Source organism: Acomys russatus, chromosome 18 (genome assembly GCF_903995435.1).
Source record: "Acomys russatus chromosome 18, mAcoRus1.1, whole genome shotgun sequence".
Taxonomy (NCBI): domain Eukaryota; kingdom Metazoa; phylum Chordata; class Mammalia; order Rodentia; family Muridae; genus Acomys; species Acomys russatus.
In genome coordinates this window covers 44,355,661-44,380,459 of record NC_067154.1, presented here as the reverse complement: position 1 = coordinate 44,380,459, position 24,799 = coordinate 44,355,661, and the positions used below count along the sequence as shown (strand labels likewise).

At 39.8% G+C, this 24,799-nt stretch overlaps 1 protein-coding gene across 1 annotated transcript in view; it reads right to left on the bottom strand.

The window, feature by feature from the left end:
* Scel (sciellin) overlaps positions 1–24,799 on the bottom strand; it is a 104,951-nt gene that overhangs the window by 11,195 nt on the left and 68,957 nt on the right. The window contains exons 17-25 of the mRNA XM_051160934.1: positions 24,140–24,199; positions 19,061–19,120; positions 17,627–17,686; positions 15,751–15,801; positions 14,679–14,741; positions 9,542–9,601; positions 9,349–9,405; positions 9,158–9,214; positions 2,211–2,273 (exon numbers count right to left, since the gene is read on the bottom strand). Of these exons, the coding sequence (XP_051016891.1) occupies positions 2,211–2,273; positions 9,158–9,214; positions 9,349–9,405; positions 9,542–9,601; positions 14,679–14,741; positions 15,751–15,801; positions 17,627–17,686; positions 19,061–19,120; positions 24,140–24,199 (531 nt within the window). The remainder of the gene's footprint in view (positions 1–2,210; positions 2,274–9,157; positions 9,215–9,348; positions 9,406–9,541; positions 9,602–14,678; positions 14,742–15,750; positions 15,802–17,626; positions 17,687–19,060; positions 19,121–24,139; positions 24,200–24,799) is intronic.

Below are 24,799 nucleotides of genomic sequence, written 5' to 3'. Positions count from 1 at the left end.
TAAAGAAGAAAATGTATTAACTAATCATTGCTGGTGCACACACAAAATGAAACTAATACAATAAATAAAAATATTAGGGGAAGGTACTTGAAACTATCTTAGTTTTTGAATTATAAAAAATTTAGGCTTGCTTAAATATACACTAAAATTTCCAAGTATGAAGCTATGAATTGAAGCTAGCATAACCTTTACCTCCATTTTGTCCAAAACTTTACAAAGAGCTGGGCTTGGTGGTGCAGGTCATTAATCCCAGCACTTGGGAGGCAGAGGCAGGAGGAACTTTGTGAGTTCAAAGCCAACCTATTCTACAGAGTGAAATTCAGGACATCCAAGGCTACATCATAAAACCCTGTCTCAAAAAACAAAACAATAGAATAAGGGGAAAATGGGAGGGAGGGAAGAATGGGAGGATACAAGGGATGGGATTACCATTGAGATGTAACAAGAATAAATTAATAATAATATATATATATATATAAAACAAAACAAAACAAACAAAAACAAAACAAAACAAATTTTCACAAAAGTATGTGAAGTGTTGCTTTTAAATTCATCAGGCCCTAATGTCACACATTTAAAGCTATTACATTCTTGTGATTCTAAATGTATATGCACATTTTTAAGTCAATAAACGTGGGTGGGGAATTGTGCCTATCATTAACAAATTGCATATTCATCTATAGTAAATTGTTTTGCACCTATTTATCTTTAAAAGTTTTCTCTCTTTAAGGGGGTTGTAAAATTTCAAGTTCCAGAACACAGTGAAAAGGTGGGATCAAAACAATCATAGGTTTTCTTGGCCTATTATTAGGCTATGTCATCCCAAGAACAATAAACTTGGCTCAGAAATGTTGAAGAACATTCGAATTTAGTGCTTTTTAGAATCTATGAGACTCTCGTTTCAGATTCCAGCACCACTAAGTATGTATTAATTCTACCCAAATCACTTTGTGCACACTTTAAAGTTCAACTTTAAAAATGCCTAAGTTCAAAAAGAAAGCTATGTGTGACATCAAAATGCATTTGTGTTATCTTTAGCTGTGCAAAACTTAAAACGTCACCAGCTTGTGAAATGCACAAATGGAAATGGGCAATAGTCTGCAAACAGCACTGTTCTCAGCTGAATTGTGTTCCCTAAAATTCGTATATCAGAGCATCAGTCTCCAACCACGCCTTTCTTAAAGCCTGAACAGAAGATGGAACAGCTTTGTAAGTCGACTTAAATGGAAAGTTCCTTGACTGCACTTAGCCACTCAGATTCTTTTGCCTTGTTTTGTTTATGACATTGGTTACTTGCAAATAATGTTTGAATGCAGTTGGTTAAATGTTAGTCCTATGCAGTTCCCAATGGCAGATGTGTTTCTGGGAGCTGCAGATCCCTCTGAACCTTTCTCTTCTCTCTTTCAAGCAAAGATTGTCTGGATCCTAACAAAACGATGCAGAAGATCTGGAGAACCAGAGCAGCACAAACTGTCAGATTCAAGGGCATTTTGCAGACAGTGTGGGGAAAGTGAGCCAGCTCCTCTGTCCACACCTATTCCACTCTTTGCAGAAAGTACAAGCAGTATTATTTCTTACACAATCACAAAAGCTTTTTTTTTTTAAAGCAGCGGCACCGTGGGAAAGGTTAAGATTGTTCAAGTCATTCATACATGGTAGGAGCACTGTTATACATAAGGAAGTTAACAGTTTCTCCCTAACTTACATGTAGCAACCAGGTATCCCTTGTGTCCTCTTAATGCCAAACAAGACATTAACAGCCATTGATAGCTTTAAAGCCCTTAGACTCTGCTGAACAAAGCAATTTCAAAATGAGATTTTGCTCTGTGGCTACAAGGAATGTATGTGTGGTTTTGAACAGGAGACATCCGAGAAAGAGTGTCCTGGGTTCTTCACTACCGAAACCTGCCAAGCAACAGTGAGTAAAAATAAATTCTCACAATCTAAGCAAAGGGCTTTGAATTTTCATGACACCTTTTATACCAAGTACCAGGACTGAGCAACAGGAATGAGAAATTCTAACACAATTAGAACACTGTTAATTTTTCTGTGCTAGCTATTATGCATATGGTGCTGTAACTTTTCTTATTGGAATGGTACTTATATTTAAATGGCATAAGGCAAGTCAACTGCCCAGAAAAATGTTTGAAATAATTACTCAGGTACAGATGGAATTCCTCAGAAATAAAGCAAGTTACAATCAATCTTACCTTCCATTTTTATCTTCAGATACTTGAGAACTTACTTCAGTTAAATTTTCTAGGCTCCGGTCTCTAAAGAAAATAAGTAGAAACAAAACCACAGTCAGTCTGTCTGTCTGTCTGTCTGTCTGTCTCTGTCTCTGTCTCTGTCTCTGTCTCTGTCTCTGTCTCTCTGTCTCTGTCTCTCTGTCTCTGTCTCTCTCTCTCTCTCTCTCTCTCTCTCTCTCTCTCTCTCTCTCTCTCTCTCTCTCTCTCTGTGGTGTTTTATTTATAACACAATTGTAGGAAATATGAAAAATTATAATAAAAATACATCATCTTAGACATAGTAATTTTGGTTTATAAGTGTTTAGGAGACTGGAAATTAGACATTGAGCTATTTTATCTTTAAGCTTACAGATAAATATGAACATACGGCTGGAATATAGCTACCTGAAGGGTAGCTAGCACACTTGCCTAGCATGCAGAAGGTCCTGGGTTTGATTCTCGCACCCTTTAAATGGATGTGGATTTTATAACTGAGAGAGAAATCACTTTTGGAAAGCTTGGGCAATCTGGTCTGAAGAATTCTGCCCACACTGACCGAGCACCTGGCGTGTCCTGAGGCACCAACTGCACTTTCACATGGGTTCTCTGATTCAGATCTCATGAGAGCTTGCACAGCCGGCGTCTGGAGCTCAGAAATACTGATTTAATTTCTCAAAGCCAGTGAACCTACTTACAGAAGAATCCAGTGCTGAGTTCAGAGTATCTGCCTCCATAAAACCAATGCTTAGCTCCTTCATCTGGAGGCTTCACTCATGCTATTGGATTTCAGACATATACAAGCTCAGCCCAACAACTGAATAAAACGTTCACAAGACAGAAAAGAGATGCAGAGATACGGTGCTTGCATCTTAGGCTGATTTGACACCTTCTATGATTTCAGGGCCCTCTGGCATGCTATGATGGACTAGTCATTTGCATATTAAGATACTATTTTAAAAATCTTGTTTGCTGTTTTCATAGTTTGGAAAAGCCTTTGTCACGAAGCCTGCTGAGGAGAAGCATTGCTTTGGAATCAGAACAGTGAGGTTCATTTCCTCCCTTACTCCCTTTGGGAAATAGTTCCTTAGGTTTCATTTTGTAAGTGAGGCTCCTAACATCCAATACAACAAGGCTTTGGTCAGGAAAACATAAGGCATGATGCAATGATTAAACTGTGAACAGAACAAGTAGAGCAGAGTAATGGTTAAAAGAATGTGCTAATGTAGGAGTCGTGGATTCCGCAATCGCACTCTAGAGGGGCTTTTTCATTTTTATTTCAGTCCTAAATCTTGGTATCTTTGGAATTAACTCCAGTTCCTAAAATTCTCCCTTCTCCTGCTCCAAAATGTTGAATTCAAATAAGGATTTGTACGAAGGATGACTCACTCACAAAATTAACATTATTAGGATGCAAAACACAATGAACTATCCTAATTTTTATGTGGAAGAGATTTAACACTTCTCATATAATATCTAAGCCATTAATGGTGGATCAACTATACAAATTAGCCAGCATACTATAGCTACTTAAACTTCACACTTAAAGTACTATTTGCATACTTTTAAAAATATAGAAATCTGTATAAATATTTTTAATGTGAATTGACATATTCCAATGAAACTCTGTAAAACATACACTATTTCAGGAATATTAATTGATGTTTCATCTCAATGATGATGTAAACTTCAAAACTAAATTCCTCCACATTATCAGATAAAACTGTGCATGATCAATATTGCAAATTTATGATGCAGATAGATCATCTTCACTAATTATTACAAAAAAAATCATCTCTGTAGTATCAGAGGCTACCATCTCATCTTAACAGCCTGCACCAGAAAGTGAGTCTTTCCAGGTGTACAGCTTGAAGTATGAGAAAGCACAGTGTTCATTCAAAATGGCAGTGGGAGTGGTGAAAGATGGCAGGACATGTGAATGCTGGGAAATCAGAATTCTGTACCGCGAAGTTGCAGTTTTCCCACGGCGATAACATTGAAGTAACCAAGTGCTACATGTGAGGAAGCTGTGGCTTTTCATCACAGTGTGAGAGCAAGGTCTAGTATGGACTCCATTAAGTGTGTGTTGCATAAATAGGTGAAGGAGAAAAATCTGGAAATTATTCTCCCTTCTTAGCCTAGGAGGAAAGCAGCACTACCAAGAGGACTTGACCCCAGACCTCTCATCTCCAGGCTGGAAGGATGCTTTCTGTGCGTAAGCAACATAGGATACAAGTTTTGTTGGAGTAACTCTAAAAGCTCTGCACTTAGTTTCTCAGCCTGAGGATGGACATTTGCAGTTCCTCGAGAATATTCCACCTGTGATGGCTTTAGAGTTACTCTTTTGGGGGCGGGGCCTGTAGTTTTGGAGAGAAGGAAAAAGGATGGCTCCACCCGAGGAAGCAGGGAGCCAGATTCTTGCAGATTCAACAGCTATGCTGGCAACTGTGCACGCATTCAAAGATGACGCTTCCAAAGTAGGGTGAAGCATCAAGGAAACTGTATTACTAGAAGGTTCATATAGTGTATCTTTTTATTAGGTGATAGCACGTATCAAGTTTGGTTGTGTAAGCCTCAGGTTTTTTATTTGAACAACCTACACCAGTATTTAAAGGAAACTACGCGGTGAAAAACACACAGTACACATTTTCTCGGGGTCTGCACACTGATGGGGAGCATTAGTTAGACTGGCAGATCCAGTAAAAGAACTTTAGACTGCCCGAGCTAAAGGATGCGAAAATAAATGCTCTTTAATTAAGACCACATGTACTGCATGGTGTTTTCTACACTGTGGCAGAAGATGAAAAACTGTGAGTCAAAGTGTGAAAATAGATTTTTTTAATAGATGTGCAAGCCACATGTTTCTGTGTCTTTTATTTTCATTTTGGTGCTAGGAATTATGCCCAGGGCCTCGCACACTGCAGACCGCACTTCTGTTCAGCTATGTGAAAGGTCTAAGAATGCCTCCAAAATGTCATTTTCAAAACATTTGGGGCAGAACGTGAATTATCTAAGGTATAAATCCACATACATATTTTTCAGTGTAAGAATTTTCCGTGTTGTAATAATGGAATGTGGTTGCCACTGTGTAAAGGAGGATGGTCTTCCCCTACAGGACAAATCAAGGAAAAATATGGAGAACATATAAGTCAGCTTTTCCTATATGTTCCAATGCAAGAAAAAAGTTATTAGCTCAATTCTAGCCACTCTTCCTCTTTAGTGAACATGTAGGAGGTGTTTATTAATAGGCTACAATATGTTTCTCTCTACACTGCTAACTTAATCTGCTTTTGTAAAGTGTCCAACACATTTACAAAATTAGAGTTTTTACACAAAAATGAACTGGTTTTTTTCTTTTATGTCAGAAATTGATCTTAGGCATCAGATTTTTAGCACAAAATGAATCTCCTTGAAAAGAATATTGTACTTAGTAAAAGTGCTCACAAAACTCCTTAACTTATTGATATAGGAAAACGGGACATTTACACAGTTTTATAATTTTTCAATGGATATTTTCTATTCTTCAAGATATTGTATTCAAGAGATTAATAGATTTATGTATGATTTAGAGATTTTTAAATATAGCACATAACTCATAATTTTAATGTACGAGAGTCACTGTGATCCCTTGAGATTGTTCATAAGCAGGAAACAGTTATTGGCACAAGTAAAGAAATCAATCATAGCAAAATCGATTTCTATTTAGTTTCAGTGATGGGGGCTTAGAGTGTTGGAGATGTATAGAGACGTAACACAATAGACTTTACCCAAGTGGACTATCGTCAAGTATTGATTGTTCTGTGGCGTAGTCTTCTATTCACACTATACTTGCTAAACACTCAACACATATCAGACATTCTGTTATTATACTAATACAATGGAAGAAATAAGCAGGGTAATCCCATCCATACCTAGAGAGACCATATTGATAGAGATGATTAATAATCCACTAAAGAAATGCATATATGTGATGCTGTACATGTAGAGGTGGGAAGAGGCTCCCCCGAGTCTGTGTGATAGATAACCAGGCTGGTACCCAAAGGATGCGTAGTAGCTTCTCTGGCAATGCAATGAGAGGGAACAAAGAGTGCAGGCCAGGGAGAATGGAGATGGGAAAGGGTTTTGCTTGTGAGAAAAGAGTAACAGGACTGGGGAGGGAAACCACACAAAAGCCCAGTGGTGGTGGTCTTTAGAGACAAGGTTAAGGAGCGTGGCTGCGACTCAGTGGTAATAGGAAGACCCTGGAGGGTACACTTAGAAGAATGGTATAATCAGATTAGGAAGATCACAGTTCATCCCAGTGGATGGATTCAAGAGTAGAAGTCATGACTAGCAGTAGGAGTGGTTAGAAGGCTGAAGAGTAACCACCACCACAGCAGCACCATGGACACAAAGGACCACTTCCAGACGTTCTTATGAGAAGCATCCACAGTGATGACTGGTAGATTGGCTGACTACAGGGAGTGATGCAATAGAGTAACATACACCATGTTAATGTGTTAAACATAAGTATGAAAGACATACAGCAGGGAAGTAGGAAGACACTGTCCTCACATTACATGTATGTTGGAAGGTATATGTCAACAAACGGGAAAAATACTGACAAATAGAACTCTGACTACAAATAGAATTTTTTTTCTTTATGGGAATGATGCCCTTTTTTTTTAACCAGGAAATCTTAAATATCACTGGAAATATGAGGTGTTCTTCTGTAGCTATTTGTAAGCAGTAATTTAGAACATTAATAGCCTAGCATCTGTTTATTGGCTGCAGATACTGGCCTCTCTCTTTAGTATTGGTTCATATTACTACTAAAAGCCATGCTGTTTCTCACTGAATAAATGGAAGTCCAGTGTACATCTGCGTTTGTTCTGGTTGCTATGTTCCTAGGATCTCAGGGATGCCTGTATATATTCTGGTGGATGAGTGAAGTCTATTCAGTCTCTAACTATGAGTTAAACAGGCAGCTGCTGGAAATGTCTACAAAGTCACAGGAAAGAACTCTGCTTTTCTGCTGCCCTGCTTCTAACTGAGCAGTCCCGTGCCTCATCGCACTGATGTAAAGGGGCTTTGTGATGGCTCACCTAACTTAGATGTGCTTTAAAAATCAAGAGAGCAGCATAGTTATATGGTAGATACAGGTGGCTGACTCAATCCATAAAGTCACTGTTTTAAAATAGCTGTCTTTTCTGTCTGTCTTCTGTGGGCTAATTCTTGGCTATCTATCGTCAGATCTACTACACCCTACTAAAGAAGAGCCAGGCAGGTTATCTTAGCTGACCAAGCTGCCTAGAAAAGTTTTTTTAAAAATTCCTTTTAATAGTAATCATATTTGCTTAAGAAGACTGTACTCTTTCTGTGGGTTCCTGGGAAAGAAGTTGCTAAAAGGGAACTACCTTTTGTAAAAAGTTCCACTGGCAGTAAAAGCAGAGGCAAGATTCCTGTAAGAGTTACCATGGCAATATAACACATTTGACAGTGGTAGGGAAGAGGCACGGCTTGGAGGTCATGTTCCCTCGTCAGTTATTGCAAAACATGACTGTTAAACCTGTTACTAACATGAGCGGTAATCTCCCAAAGTTGCTACTGATACCAAGAAAGGTCCATCCAAATAATTGGACTTACAGCCCACTCCACAGGAGGACAGTCATGTCTGGTACTAGAAACAAGACATGGGGCTAGTGGGGTCATGAACTTCAGAAAATAATCTCTTAACCCACTTTTCCAAACCAGCACAATCTGTTTTACTACATTCTAAATCTTATCCTTACACTCACGGATAAATACAGCTGCCTCACGCTCGTCGAGAAGCCTCTTTTTATAGCAAATGGAGATTATCAAAGAAAACCACAACTAGACACAATGAAGAAGTCAGCAGATAGCGGGGAGCCCAGTCCCAAATGACACATCTCCATCATAGCTCCTGCATCTGTGGCTTATGGAACATGATGAAAGAGCTCACAGAACGGCTTTAAGAGCCATAACACCAAGAGTTCTGCTGTGAAACACTCGCTCTGAGAAATGGCTGCATAGACAAGATTAGAATGCTGGCAACAGTAGCAGATGTGCTAGTGTGAGACAGAGACATTTCACAGGGTCACACCATTAGACCAAAACCATAGGAACCAGTGACTGAGGGCTGGGAGGAGTCTCTCCTAAAGATGAGCTACCCACTGCTTATCTATACACACACAAACAACAAAAGTGGACTCGTTGGCTGTGTTTACATATTTGTACATACATGCACATATGTGTACATAACAATAGTAAAGCAAATGAAATAACCGACTTGACCATTGTGGGGCATTAGAGAAGTTGTGCAGGAAGGGTTTCTTGGAGGATAAAGGGCATAAAGGGAAGGGGGGAAAGTAATGTACATCTACTTTAATTTAAAACATAGATAACTGGGAAATAGGTTCAAAACTCAGGGTGTAAGCACAAATGACTGCCCCCCCTTCTCTCTCTCTCTCTCTCTCTCTCTCTCTCTCTCTCTCTCTCTCTCTCTCTCTCTCTCTCTCTCTCTTCTTTCCTAATATTAAAAAATATTAAAAAATGTGCTATGATACTCTGTGAGACCAGACAAGCTGAGGATCTCCAGATTTTGAAGTACCTTAAATAGCTTTTCCAAGTTGTTTTAACTTCCTCAAAATATTTTTTCTTGTTAGTTTTACTCAGTTTTCATTTTAGTCTTGAAATTTCTTTTCCTTTAGGGAATAAACATTATGCTGTGTCCATACAAATAAGAAGCCTAGAACTCCCAAACCAAGCAACCAGTTCAAGAAAGTACAATGTGTCTAGTGTTGACAGAGTCACACAGGTTATAAATGGTGCCTTTGAAAACTGAAGAAAACTAGAAACCTTATTCAAAAAACAAAGAAATTCCTACCCTGGGGCCTTGGGAATACATCAATGTCTCAGATAAGGTCACCTACCCATTTGTGTTTCTGAAAGCAGAAGGCTTCACCTTAATAAGATTGTCCAAGTCTTGGCTGTTTAAAATAGTGAAAGGAGGTGGGTTAGTAATGGTAATTTGGTCATGATAGATCAATGCAGCAACAGTAAAAATTTATTTCACACAAGGAAAATAGCTGAAAACATGAATTAGCAAATTTAGTTTTATTACCTTTGATCATCTTTGGTCACTGTAGGATTCCCTCTGATGCCATCCAGATCATAGTTTCTTTCAGTGGAATAACAAAGAAAAATATCCAAGTTAATAATAAAGTTATTTTAGTAAAGATAAAGCTTTAACTCTACTTGGAACAGTAAAATAGAACGTTCTTCCTGAGCAAAACTCATTACAAAATATTTGTTACCTTTGGTTGTTTGTAAGAACATCAGGATTTACTTTGATGAACTTATTGAGATCTTGGTGTCTTTGGGGGAAAAGACAGACGCATTAGGGGTTAGAGACAATCATGCATGGTCCTTAAAGGAGGAAGTGATTGTATTATGTGATACATTGTTGCAATTGAGAACAGCAACGGTCTCTTTCCCACCTAACCCAGGGCAGAAAGAATTATGCTAAGAACTTGTTCTGGGTCTGCACTCTTGCTTTCCAGGGCACTCTACCAGGGCGTGCATCTTCAGCCCTCTATGGACAGCATCCAACAATTGGCTCTTTTCACGTCTCAGTATTTCCACATTATGAAGACACAAACTGATTCTCAAGCCTTCGCCATTTTAAAGATCATATCAATATTAAAAATGGGAGCTGAAAAGCAGAGATGTCCTAAACATAAACCTAGCAGACAGATGAAGACATTTTTATAGCAAGCCATGGAAATCACGAGTTTATAATAACTGAAGAACTGAACCTTAGATGCATGCTTTATAAAAGACTATTCTCTTTTGAGCGTTCACTATGTGTTTATTTGTTATCACAACTACAAAACAGCATTTACCCCACTAGACTCGCATCCTCAAGCTCCTGGGTGTAACTCCAGCCTTGATGCCTAGGGAGTGAGCATTTAAAGCCTTTTTAAATTATAATTATTAGCATAGGCTGATCATATAAAGTCAATGAATGTCATGGTGACTTCTCCATATGTGTTTCTGCCATGTTCTGATTGCATCACCTTTTCTATCTGCTCTTGGCCTTCTTTCTCCCTTCTTCCTCAAGTTTCCTTTCCTTTCCCTTTGGCTGTCAGTGCCTTCCTGTTTTTGTTTTTGGAGGTTCTTGTATGTACGTGTGAGAGAAAACACATGACTTGTCTTTATTTGTGAGGTTTTACTTAAAAGGACATCTCCTCGCTCCAGCCCTTTTCCTGGAAATGATATAACTTGTTCTTCTTTGTGGCTGAATAGTACACGAGCACATGCATATGCATATATATTAATCCGTTTTCTTTATCCATTCATTGGCTGATGAGCAGCTAGGCTGATTGCATATCTTAGCTCCTGAGGACAGTGCCATAAAAAAACATGAATGTGCAGGGACTGTGAGAAGCTGAGTGAGGTAGGAATCCTTAAGGACAAGCATCTAGCCTCTACGTCAATATACCTTCTAATTATTATTATTATTATTATTATTTATTTTGGCTAAAACTTTTGGGGAAGTAAACTAAGTGTGCCCACAAGAATCTCTACCCACCATCTGTCTCTCTTAAGCTCTAGATCCTGAAACTGAGATTGCTCAACAGCGCTTGTGTTGCACTGAGCACGCTCGGCAATGCACCTGCCCTGAGCCTACTCTTCCACGTGAATGTGGACAGGATTTCTGAGCAGCGTGCTCCTTTGCTTTGGAAGTGACTCCCATGCTTTCCTTACATGGTACAGGTAATAAATCTTCCCGAGCTCTCTTATTTGTTGTTTTGTCTTTTTTTTTTTAAACCTTTCACTCACCAAGACACAAACCCCATTGAGCTGCATTCAGTGTCGTTTTTTGAAGGATGACATTTTCCCTATGTATGCCCAAGAGTGGCAGCTCTGGTTTAGCTTTTTGAGGAAAGGCCATATTGATTTCCATAATGTCTGGGTAATTCTCATTCCCACGAATAGTAGGCAAGTGCCTGCTTTTGTCCCCTTATGCTCACCAGCATTTGGGGGTTTTTGTTTGTTTACAATTTTGGTTTGGTGTGGTTTTAAATTTATTGTGTTTTTTCCTAAGAACCATTTTGATTACAGTAGAATGCAAAAGGAGTGATAATTTGCACTTATAATTATCTCTCTGTTATGTTTCTGGGCATTCATATTTCTTTCAAGAAGTGCTTATTCACCCATTTGCTTGCTTTAATTAGATTATTTGTTCTTTAACATTTTATAAGTATATAGAGGCACCTGCCATGTGCCATGGCAAAAGATCACAAGAGTAGCTCTGTCTTTTTCTAGTACCATCTGGGGCAGCAACTTGCCTGGGTCTCCTTCCCTTCAACACTTACTTTTGCATTGATAAATGTGAAGGTATTTTTACTATTCAAGATTTCTATAGAGCTAAACAGAGAGGAAGCTGCTCAGCAGTGAGTCACCAGCAAAGGCGACATTCCCTCTCCAGCTTCCCCATGGAATGTGTGTCCATCATGGCTTCCATATGTGAAGATAGTTCCTCAGAGTTCTCAGATCTTCCTACTAGATGAAAAATCTCAACCTGGATTTTTTTGCACATATGAATATGCATTTATTATAAATATATATTGAATTTTAAATCATTTTTCAACCTGGATTTTTAATGTGTTGAGCTATCCTCAAGAATGATATTTTCACATTTTAAAGTCTATAAATATAATAGAAGGAATGGTTAGCAAATGAACACTACTAAAAACATAATTTCTCAGAATAAATTAATTGAAAACATTTAGTTACAAAATACATGTTATGACGATTAAATGAGAAAAGAAAGTCTGGAAAATCTGTTTAAAATCTAAATGATGACAAATATGCAAGTATTTAAAATCAAGTTAACTTAGTATGTTGAGGAAAAAGAAATAACAAGGAATAAAACCTTGTAGCAGGCAGGGTGTGTTTAAATTGTTTACATCTAAGATCAGTCACAATGAGTTTTGGTGTTACTGCATATACTATCCATAAATATAATTTATAATAAAGACAGGAAGGGCTGGAGAGACAGCTCAGAGGTTAAGGGCACAGACTGCTCCTCCAGAGGTCCTGAGTTCAATTCCCAGCAACCACATGGTGGCTCCCAACAATCTATAGTGTGATCTGATGCGCTCTTCTGGCCTTCATGTGTGCAAGCAGGCAGAGCACTGTATTCATAATAAATAAATCTTAAAAAATAAAATAAAATAAAGACAGGAAATATGAAAACAAATGTCAGAGCCTCCATTTCTATGTGTTCTACTGAGCAGAATACAAGATTGTTCATCTAAAAACCTAAAACAGTGATATCCTATTCAAACCAGTATTATATAAAGCCCAGTATGAGCACACTCAACATATGCGCGGGCGGGGGGGGGAGGGGGGCAGAAGAGGGGAGAGAGAGAGAGAGAGAGAGAGAGAGAGAGAGAGAGAGAGAAATTGCAAGAAACAATGCCCTGACAGCATTAAAACTTTAATATCTAATTGATTCATTCTGTGCTGATTGCTACTCATTAAGTATAAACCCTTTAATAAGGAGCATACCCAACAAAAGCCCAGCAGACATAAAGACATGCTCTGTGCCACCACTACTTACAAAAAGGCAACTGTGTGTCACCACAGCTAGGATCTAAGCAACAGTGTTGTTCTCTGAATAAGTGGCAGATACAACATATCTCAGTGAACTGAAAACACTGTTTCCTGGCCCTGCATCCTACCAACAAAGGAATCCAGTGTTAAATTTTATGCTGGGAAAATATAGCATCTTTCCTACTCAAGTCCCCGGTTTGATTTTGTGATGCCTATATGGTAGAGGATGTAGCAGATGTGGAGGTATTACTTCCGTGGAGGTTGAGACTCTGGGTGTTTTGTAGTCATCTGTGCTTGTGCTAATGTCATCCATATATGACCCTTCAAGTGACCCTGTCAGACCACTAAGGGACACTTCCCATTGTCCCACAACAGAACCCCAGCCTGATCCTTGTGGCCGCCAGTATTTTCTGAGGCATCTAATGAACCTTCATTTTATTGGAAACTGAGGTCTCTGTGCTGTGGAGCAAAGGACAGAATTCAGGTGGAGGGCAGAGGACTTAGAGAAGATGGGGGGGGGGGGGGGGTTCTGCTCAAGCCTCAGGATTGTCATGCGTAGAGAGGGACCTGGACAGGACACAGCTATAGCTCTGACCTCTCTAACATCTACCACAGGAATACAAATGCGCTCCTGCACATAATGTTTATCACAACAGCTTTTTCATTTCATTTTTTTTTTTCCTTTTAAATTGCAACTCACTGACAATACCCTCTATATCCAGCCAGCAGTACATGGGGGCTCCTACATGTCACATATTAAACTGACAACCTACTATTGTCTAACAGTGACATCTCTGCGCCCCTGGTACATAATTAGTTTTAATCTATGCTAATTGCCTGCTGTTAATAAGATTGAGTACGACGACCGATTTCCCTTTTTGGTGTCCACGGCCTGTAATTATACCTAACGTGCACGCAAATGAGACCTAGCGATAGCTGTGAGCCCAGTAGGTGCTCGGTAACTGTTCACTGCCTCCAAAGTCACAGAACTAGCAGTCTTCCCTTGCTTTTCTCTGTGACCTTGGCCACACTGCTTAACCTTTCTGAGACCTTATTTTCTCTTCTACAGAGCAGATTCAGCTGGAATGGTGCTTTTCAAAATTGTTCCCCTCAGCTGGGCTAAGATTTCCTATGTTTCCTTCATTCCATCTGCAGGGTTTTATGGTTTTTATAGGCATCAATACAACCTGAAAGTGAAAATTATGAACATATTCCTAAGATTTTTTTATACAAAAAGTACATATATGGATAATGTGAGCTGTATATAATCATAGACAAAAAGTGAAGTTACCTACCTTAGAGACACTACTTAGAAAATTATTAAATTTAAGTTCATATGCCTCCTTTAAGCGTAAGCCCTCTAGAGACCAATAAGCTATATAAAATGTCTACCTTTCCCCCAGGAAGCACTTTTCCATAAAGAAGTAAACGCACTGCTGCTGATGCAGCCAATGAGGACTCTGAGTGTACTGCATCGCTACCGTTAGTAACTTTTAACTTGAGAAGCAAAAGTTTAACATTAATGATCTATAAACCAAATACAGTGAATTATCTGCTGGCCCAGCTTCATTCTTCCTTTGCTTTCTGGGTGTTCCCATCTCCTGCTTTACTTAGATTAAGAGAAGACCCCATTATATACAGTTTTCAGCTGCCTGTGCTTTGCTACATCTAAATACTGAAATTAACATTTGAGTTTTAAGGTACGTAGAAAAACAGTGCTTATATTTCAAGAATTTCATTCAATTTTTCCATGAACTGGTTGTGATACTTATATTCATATTATGCTTAGTTAAGAAGAAATTTTAAAAAACAACAACAGTTTTCCCTTACCCAGCAGTAGTTTTGACAGCTTTGGGGCTTGTCTTAATAAGTTCATCAAGATTGTGTTGATTGCTAAAACAAAGTAAAAGGAAAGTCAGAGTCAATAAGAACTCAGTATGCGTGTGTGTGTGTGTGTGTGTGTGTAATATGTTACAAAGTATCTATCTCAGATCATTAATTATTTTGAATTTTGTTTTGTTTTCACATAGAGTCTCCCTACCTCCTTTATAGAGCCCCAAGCTCTCTAATTTCTTCCTCAACCGTAAGTTCTGAGAGTACAGGGGCGCTTAGGACCATCCCTTATAAAGAAGAGCTTCATAAAGATTAAGACACTCCCTGCGGTCAACTTCCCAAAAAATGCTGAAGGCAAACCAAATTTGACTCCTGAACAAGAGCAGCTTGCACCCTCACTCCTTGCTCTGGGCATTAAGGTGAAACTCAGGACAGCTGCTGGTGAACTCTGTGGCCCTGCCCTGAACATCCTCCTCGCCACTGTCTTCACAGTAGTCCCTTGTACCAACAGGATCCTCATAGCAGCTCTGCGAGTGACAGCTTGAGGTTTCTCTGACATGCTTTAGCTATTATTAGCTATTTATTAACTATTGCTCCAATATGTAAATAGTCTTAATTTCTCAAGAACAGAAGCAAATTCAATGTCGTGCAAAAAATATTCTAATTAGGTGTAAACCTGTTATTTTGCCAGTTTTCTCACAAGTTATTAAATATTAATCTATGTGATTATGAGAAAGTACCAAACTGATATTCTTGGGTTTATTCATTTTTATACACTTATAATTTATTAACTAAGAATTTGCAGTATTAACCTACTTGTGTGATTATGGTGTCACAAGGAATTTCTCAAGTAGTAATTACACAGAATTAGCATTGGTATTATCATCTTAAACAATATTAAAGTGAAATGAATGGAAGCAATAAAAGAGAAAGCCCTGTCACGCATTCCACAGATCAACAAACCATCTTCTACTTTTTTATCCTCTCCTTTGAAACATTTTAGCCAAATAATTCTTCTCCTTTTACATAAATTGGAGGATTTAGCAATCAATAATCTTCCAAAGCTTACCTTTTGTTTTCTGAGCGGGTCACCTGGATAAGACTGTCCAGGTCTTGGTTCCTGAAAGTAATACATTGAAATATCTAACAAGGTCAACCAAGAGCAATCACCTTATACTTTTCAGCCTTAATATAAAATCAAATAGATAGTTAGTAGTTTAAAACTCCAGCATGACTAGAGTCTTCTTCTTAAAAATAAACTTTATTATACAAAACTAAAAAAAAAAAACAAAACAAAAAAAAAAAAAACCACACGCCCGAATGAGCCAGACACAAAGTCTATACACCACAATGAGTTTTTCTATAGTTATTATTCTAATAGTTAGACTAGCCATTCTGAACCGAAGCTGCGGAGCTCTGTGTTGAATTGCACCCTTTCACTGTAAAGTATTTAAATGGTCTCCAAATTCAGTGGCTGACAATAAGGTTTTATTCTTAGTTGGGCTATGAAATCCCAGGACAACTCAGCACGAAAGATCCAGCTGCAGGATGGCAACGTCTCCAGCTTAGCCTCGCAATGATGAGATCATTGACGCAAAGCAAGGGCAGCTGGCTGTGTTCAAGAAGTTGCTTCAACTACATTATGGGTCGAATCACCTCTGCCTTCTAAATACAAATTATCTAGGCTAGGGGTCCCCTCACTAAGCCCCTCCCCAGGCTAAATTCCTCCCGCACATAGATTTTATAATAAATATTTACTGGAACACAGACACTCATTTGTTTACAAAGCATTTTCTATTTGCTTTCACAGTAGTGGCAGGATTATGTAGTTAAATGAAAATTTATTTTGGCTTCTCATACCTGATTTACTTGTTATTTAGACCTTTGAGAAAAGCTGCTGACTCCCAATCTAGTCTATATGAGCTTTGTTGTAGCTACACACTATAAAACAGCATCCCTATTCACAGAGACATATATATATATATATATATATATATATATATATATATATATATATATATATATATATATATATATTGCATCAGCTATGGATGATTTTATATATATATATATATATAAAAATCATCCATATCTGATGCAATTCCAGTTGACATAGCAATCCATGCTTTCTTGACATGGTGGGCCATAGGGAAAATTTTTTCTATATGAAAGATAAATATCTTCTTTTTTTAATGGACTGAATGTGATTTTTTTAATGGTCTCCTGGGATAGCTACAGAGCTCAGTGGGCAACACTTGGTACACAAGCATAAAGACTGTATTTTAGAATCCTAGCGCCCATGCAAGATGCAAGGCAGGTAAGGCAGATCTTGAGAGAACCCACAGAAGATTCCCACAGCAAGCTGGCTAGCTAGATAAGCTGACTCCTAGCTACACAAGCAAGACTCGCTATGTCAACCTTTGACCTTTCCATACAGACAATACATGTATGAGCTCCACACATAGACCCACTAACACAAGGACAGATATACATATGTGCACACCATTCTCACACACACACACACACACACACACACACACACACACGAAAATGACTTCCTAACTTCAGAATTGTTTGGGTTTTAGACAAAAAGAAAAGAAAAGGAAAGGAAAAGAAGAAGACAGAGAACGTTTTGTCATCGGCAGAATTCTACTTCAGCTGCTTGGTCTTAGGAAATCCTCTTAAGGTGCTGCCTTCTCCCATGGGAGTTGCCCTTAGTGTGCAATAGAAATGCTACACTGTATTTCAAGAACTCCTGTCTGCACCACAGTCCACAGCCAGGGAGCCCCTTGTAGGAGTTTCAATATCAGCCTGTGGGTTGGTGACATATCTGTTTCTGATTTCTGCATCCCTGCTAGGGGATGTCTCTAGGACTGTATAAAACATTTCTCTGATTTTTAAGTGTCAGGAAAAAAGAGGAGAGAGAAAAGTTTCCTAAGCCTTACCTGTGGTCTGCTCTGTTGGTTGTGGGCACCCGTTTGTTGAAATTGTCAAGACGTTGACTCCTTAAAAATATAGAAGAAACAATCGTATCGATTATATCAAATGGTTGAAATTATTTGTTAAAACTGATAAATATTTTATTATAAAATATTTACTGAGACCTTGACATCAGCCATTTTGATGAAATTTAGTGATGGAATTGGTTCCAGAAGTGGCCAGTGCTTGAGCATCCCCAGCTCATCAGCTTGATGGAAAAGCTAAGCAAACTGACCTGTCTGAGAAGAGACCTAGACTCTAGTGTGTGTGTGTGGGAGGGGCTCTAGCTTACAGTGCGGTCCCCTCTTCTGCTCCATCCTTTCACAAAAAAGGAACCAAGCAATAACAACATTTTCTGTATTTATTAGAAAACAACCTGAACCTAAATGATCAAAGGTCCATTCATGATACTGGAAATTAACTGGCAAAAATCTCTACTATCTTAGCTACGTGACAGTCAGAGCCATTACGTGTACAGATGATTTCACTACACTTATAGACACTGATTAGCATGAAACCCAAAGGAGGAGCATATTAAATCTGACCCTTGAAACCTTTTTCCCCTTGTTGTATTCACCTTGGTGAAAATTATTCAGTTCTTTGGAACTTTAAATGGACAAACCAAACAGAAACCCATTTCAATAAAAATAGAATGAAATGAACTGGCCATTTTGCTTTAAATCCTGTGAATCTATATGTCCTCGGGATAAACTTTACTATTAAGTTTTGATAGAAATAAATACTGGTCTAAATCTTCTACTTACAGGAGTAAAGCTTAACTTTCATACAAATAATTGGTACACTGGCTTAGTTTCCCATTTATTCTCAAAACAAACCCGAACATTAGGGTATGATTGAGATTTTTTTTTCACTAGCTTATTTTGGAACAAAGCAATTGTTTATTCAAAAACTTTTCCTGCCTCCAGAAGAATTCAGACTTATCCTGCAGTCACAGCTAAGTGGTGTTTTGATAACCATTTTCATCTACAGCATTTTGTTTTAATAATCTTTTTTTTTTTTTCAAGACAGGGTCTCTCTGTATAGCCTTGGCTGTCCTGGACTCACTCTGTAGACCAGGCTGGCCTCAAACTCACAGCAATCCACCTGCCTCGGCCTCTCGAGTGCTGGGATTAAAGGCGTGCGCAACTATGCTCGGCTTTAATAATCTTATAACATTATTCCACTTGATCCTTCATGCTCTCTGCTGCCAAAGACAGACTAAGCACACGATCCTCACACTGTGACCAGCCAGCTGTAGCCCAGTGGCCATAGGACTTGCTCAGAACGCCACCTTGTAGGCAATGAGCTTCAGGCTCTCTGGGTCCAAGTATCCAAGCTCTTTCTGTCATAAGTGCTACGTATTGAAGGAGGAAAGGAAAGGTAAGACATAATCCACTCACCCTTGGCTACTTCTGTTTTCTTCCGGGGTGACTTTGATCAGATTGTCAAGGCTCTGGCCTCTGTAAAACATTGAGGACATGGCGTGGTTAATGGTGGAGTTTCAACCAGGGGAATTAAGGCCCAGAAACAGTATAAACACGCATTGAGATCATGCCAAAGAGTTCACTTTGGCATGTGCAGGGACGGAGGGATTTACATACATACCAGGAATGCACTGAGAATTGGTGAGACTATATTTTATGCAGACATTTTGGCTATTAGCAAATTTTCAGTAGGGCTCTCTCCAGTGCATTTAATGGTACTCTGTTAACCACTACCAAGTATACAAAACAGGTTTTAATTAGTCCATAGACTGATCCCATAGAACATTCCAGAAAACATTCTCTCTTGGCAGCAACCTCCAACATGTGTAAGACAAACTGCTTTAAATCCATGTTTTGTTGATATTTATTGGTAAGTTTTCTATTACAAAATTGCATTAAGACAAATATAGAAACCTGGTATCTACTTCTGGTACTTAAAACTACTAAGAACAACACGCACATTGTAACTGATTGTTTTAGAAACAAATGGTCAGAAAACTAAAGTCTATAGACTTCTGAAACGTACCAAAATATAAGCCATACTGGCTGGAATATGAACTCCACAGTTACTGAGAACACTTGAGTGCTTTGCTGCTGGCCTTAGCTGCACGCCTGCTTCTGATCTTAGCGGAGTGATGCTTCTCTGATTGCACATGCATGTGCTCTTCACATCCATCCCGCCAGGCAGCCAGCAACCTCTCCTCTGATCTACAGAGGGTGCCACATGGGGAGCGGAGCCTCCTTAGGAGGAAGCTTTAACACTCTCTCTGCACTTGATGACCCCACGGAGATGTCTCTGAGGTTCCATTTACACAACATCAAAGATACAGTGTTTAGAAGCAACCAGATGTTGACCCAAGTTTTTCCTCGATCCAGATGTCTCAAGATGTGATGCTCAGACTGAAGTCCACACAGAAAATGTGTGGACCTCCATTATGACAACAATGAAACAATTAACCCCACAGAAACAACTGATGTACTCCAGATTCGCCTGTGCTGTTTTTCACCTAAATGAAGTCTATGGGATTTGAACCACAGGGTCTTAGGAAAAGCTTCCCAGGTTACAATTGCAAGATTTCAGTGTTCAAATAAGTAGCATGTCAGCAAGCACTGTAAGCCCTTCCCTTGAGAGTGTGGCTGGGGCTTTGCTCTCGTTATATTATGAAGACGTCAGCCTCTTTAAACACTGAATGAGGCTGAAAACTGTATAAGGTTACTTAAGTTCTTAATGCATAAAGTCAATAAAGGAAGGTGAGCTAAGTAATGAGATGATCTAATTACTGAAGTGATATGCTATTTGAAGCTTAACTGCATGAATCATTGGCTCATACTGTATATAGCATCCGTGTTTATACATTATGTAGTCCATAAATAGCAAAAAGCCAATGAACGAGGCTCTGCCAAGTGGTGGGCTGGATGTGAACGAAACAGACACAGAATTCGCCTACTTGAGGCTTCCATTCCAAGCTGTGGAGAGGCGGGACATACACAGACATCTAAGTGAACGGCATCATTTTTTTTTCCAGCTAATTTACATATGCTGTACTTTAAAAAGAGTATTCGGTGTTTGTAGTACCGTGGACAAGTGGGGCATATAATTTAATTACATCCAGTAGTTACAAATGATCTGTTTGAAAAGAAGACAATATGGCGGTAGTAGTCCAGAAAATGGGAACAGCATGTGTAAATGCCTTAAGGCAAGAGTGACCCTGATTTAGGAAAGGTTTATTTGATAGGACTTTATTGAGAAAGTAAGAAATTAAAATTGTATTCCACTTGAGATAGAAAAATAGTGACATCTTTTTAGTAAGGAAAGAAGCTTGTCCTGTCTTTGTGTGTGTGTGTGTGTGTGTGTGTGTGTGTGTGTGTGTGTGTGTGTGTATGTGTGTGTGTATGTGCATGTACAAGCATACACATGTACATTTGCACACATGAGGCCAGAGATTGATGTCTACATCACTCTTCTTGTTACTTTTTAAGACAAGGGCTTCTTACTGAAGGTAGAGATCACTAATTTGGTAAAAAGTAGTGGGGCAGCTACATCCGGGATCCTCCTATCTCTGCCTTCCTAGGTCAGGGCCACAGGGCTGTGCTGTCACCTCTACCTTCCCTAGGATAGGGCCTCAGAGCTGTGCTGTCACCTCTACCTTCCTAGGACAGGGTCGCAGGGCTGTGCTGTCACCTCTACCTTCCTAGGACAGGGTCGCAGGGCTGTGCTGTCACCTCTACCTTCCCTAGGACAGGGTCGCAGGGCTGTGCTGTCACCTCTACCTTCCCTAGGACAGGGTCGCAGGGCTGTGCTGTCACCTCTACCTTCCCTAGGATAGGGCCACAGGGCTGTGCTGTCACCTCTACCTTCCTAGGACAGGGTCGCAGGGCTGTGCTGTCACCTCTACCTTCCTAGGACAGGGTTACAGAGCTGCGCTGTCACCTCTACCTTCCCTAGGACAGGGTCGCAGGGCTGTGCTGTCACCTCTACCTTCCTAGGACAGGGTCGCAGGGCTGTGCTGTCACCTCTACCTTCCTAGGACAGGGTCGCAGGGCTGTGCTGTCACCTCTACCTTCCCTAGGACAGGGTCGCAGGGCTGTGCTGTCACCTCTACCTTCCTAGGACAGGGCCACAGGGCTGTGCTGTCACCTCTACCTTCCCTAGGACAGGGTCGCAGGGCTGTGCTGTCACCTCTACCTTCCCTAGGATAGGGCTACAGGGCTGTGCTGTCACCTCTACCTTCCTAGGACAGGGTCGCAGGGCTGTGCTGTCACCTCTACCTTCCTAGGACAGGGTTACAGGGCTGTGCTGTCACCTCTACCTTCCCTAGGACAGGGTCGCAGGGCTGTGCTGTCACCTCTACCTTCCTAGGACAGGGTCGCAGGGCTGTGCTGTCACCTCTACCTTCCTAGGACAGGGTCGCAGGGCTGTGCTGTCACCTCTACCTTCCCTAGGACAGGGTCGCAGGGCTGTGCTGTCACCTCTACCTTCCCTAGGATAGGGCTACAGGGCTGTGTTGTCACCTCTTCCTTCCTAGGACAGGGTCGCAGGGTTGTGCTGTTACCTCTACCTTCCTAGGATAGGGCCACATGGCTGTGCTGTCACCTCTACCTTCTTAGGACAGGGTCACAGGGCTGTGCTGTTACCTCTACCTTCTTAGGATAAGGTCACAGGGCTATACTGCAATGCCTGACTTTTTCAAGGATGCTGAGATGTTAACACAGAGTCTCATGCCTGTTACTGACTCGGTCCCTAACTTTATATTTAAAATATTTACAAAGTCTCATTACATAAAAAATACATTAAAACTGCTATTCTTAAAAGCTCATAAAAAGCACCCACACACACATTTCACATGTGTTCACACATGTACATACATCCATGAACACATACACTCATATATTATATATGTACATATATATGAATGCACAACCAATATTCACATATATGCCATAATTCATTTGTACAAGTTACATAATGCACACATTATGGGCATGTCTACCTGCATACATACACAGGCACATATCTCCACTTGTAAGCACACACATGTGCTTATATAAGAATGCACAGTGCAAGCAAGTATTCAAAACATACACATATGCACATACCAGTCACGTATACACATGCCCATTTCAATATATAAAGAATAATAGGTTGCAATTTGAAGTAGTTTAATAAATATTAAATAGGAACCTATTTTGGATGTCAAGATGAACTAAATGCCTATATACCATAACAAAAAACAATTGATCTGAATGTTTTACTAACACTGACTTTGGCTTCATTGTTTGTATCTAGAATGTGCTGAGCACAAGTGTATTCTGATTTCTCTTTGGTAGATGAATGTCCTGGCCAGTTTTATGTCAACTTGACACATGCTGGAATCATTTCAGAAAAGGGAACCTTAATTGAGAAAATGCCCCCATCAGATTTGCCTGTGACCAAACCTTTGGTGCATTTTCTTGACTGATGATTGTTGTGGGTGCACCTACCCCATAGCAAGTGGTGTCACCCCGGGGGTGGATGGTCCTGGGTGGTATAAGAAAGCAGGCTGAGCAAGCCAGGAGGAGCAAACCAGTGAGCAGCACTCCCTCGTGGCCTCTGCCCAACTCCCTGCCTCTTTCTTCCTGCCCAGACTCCCCTTTCAGGTGGAATAAACCCTTTCTTCCTTAAGTTGCTGTGGTCTTTATCACAGCAGTAGAAAAGGCATGGAGTGAACAGGGTCAGTGGTATAGTTAGCCAGAAGCTGAGTGTGAATCAGTGTGAATCAGTGTGAACCAGTGTGAACCAGGGCTTCCAGAGTCCCTGTTCACATTAATGCCTCAGTCATCTTCCCGAACCACTTACGAAGCCAAGAAAGCCAAAGCTTTTCTCTCAACAAGTATCCAAGATTTGGTTGTTTTGCCAACTTCACCGGGTGCTTGTGCCTCTGGCTGCATCACGAGGCCAGTAACAGGGCAGCTGGCAGTGTTCACAGCAGCTTTTAGCTAGCTGAGCCTTTGCTCTGCCAGCACAGCCCTTTGGGGCACTGCTGACACAGCTGAGAACAGACAAATAATATCATATGCTGAGTTAACTGAGTGGAAAAGAGCTCACGGAATTATTTGATACACCATTTTCAGCTACATGGCAACAGTTCCGTTACAAAATACAGTTCACATGCATGTTACACACACACATGCATACATAAGCATCCGTGTACATTTCACTCTTACACACACATGTGCTATTATTATACTCACGCACTTTTATAGATATAATATTCATACGTGTATACACTAATACAAGAGAAAGAAGAGAACTGAGATGCTTAGTGAACACTGTCGTGGGGTTTGTTAAAATTGCCAGATAGCAAACATCACCAAAGAAGAAAATACAACAGACTCTGTGACTTAATAAAGTGTGTGTGAGAGAATAAACGAGCTGTTTGGGCTTGCACTTCAAGTCACTGTCCCGAACATAAACACCAGCATCCTAACGGCAAAGGGACACGTTAGATGCCGTACCTCTTCAACGGTTCACTTGTTTCAGGATTCACTTTAAGCAGTCCATCGAGATCTTGTTTTCTGTGGGAAAGGAAATGAGTTCTAATGGATGTCAGTAAGATAAAACACAAATCAAATGAATAATAGCTCACACGTTAACAAGCATTCCATGTAAAAGTTCTCTGCACCGGTGTGAACACTTAAAGTTCTAAATATAAATGACAGTTTCTCACATCTCAAGCTGAAGGCCACTTAAAGCTGTTCATTTGCTAACAATGTAACAACTCATACATACGGACTGTCTGGTCTGTTCACAGATTATAAGTACATGTGAGACGTCCTACTGAACAAAATCAGCCTTGTCTTCAGATCCAGTTAGACCACTTCCAAAGGGCCACAGTGAGGTGAGGTAATTTAGATGTGGCTGTCCTCTAGAACCACACAGAATACAAGCTGCCACTCAACAAACCGATACAATCTCATTTTTTGGTTTGTTTGTTTTAATAATAAAAATATTGGTAATAACAATAATTTAACAGTATTGAAAATACTAAGAAAGCATGCCCTCCTATAAACCTGTCAATCAAGCCCCCAGTCAAACCTTTTAAATATCTTTTGCCTCTGAGTGAATTGTTATTGTAAGTAACAAAGAGCAAGATTTTTTTTAAAAAATGAAAACCA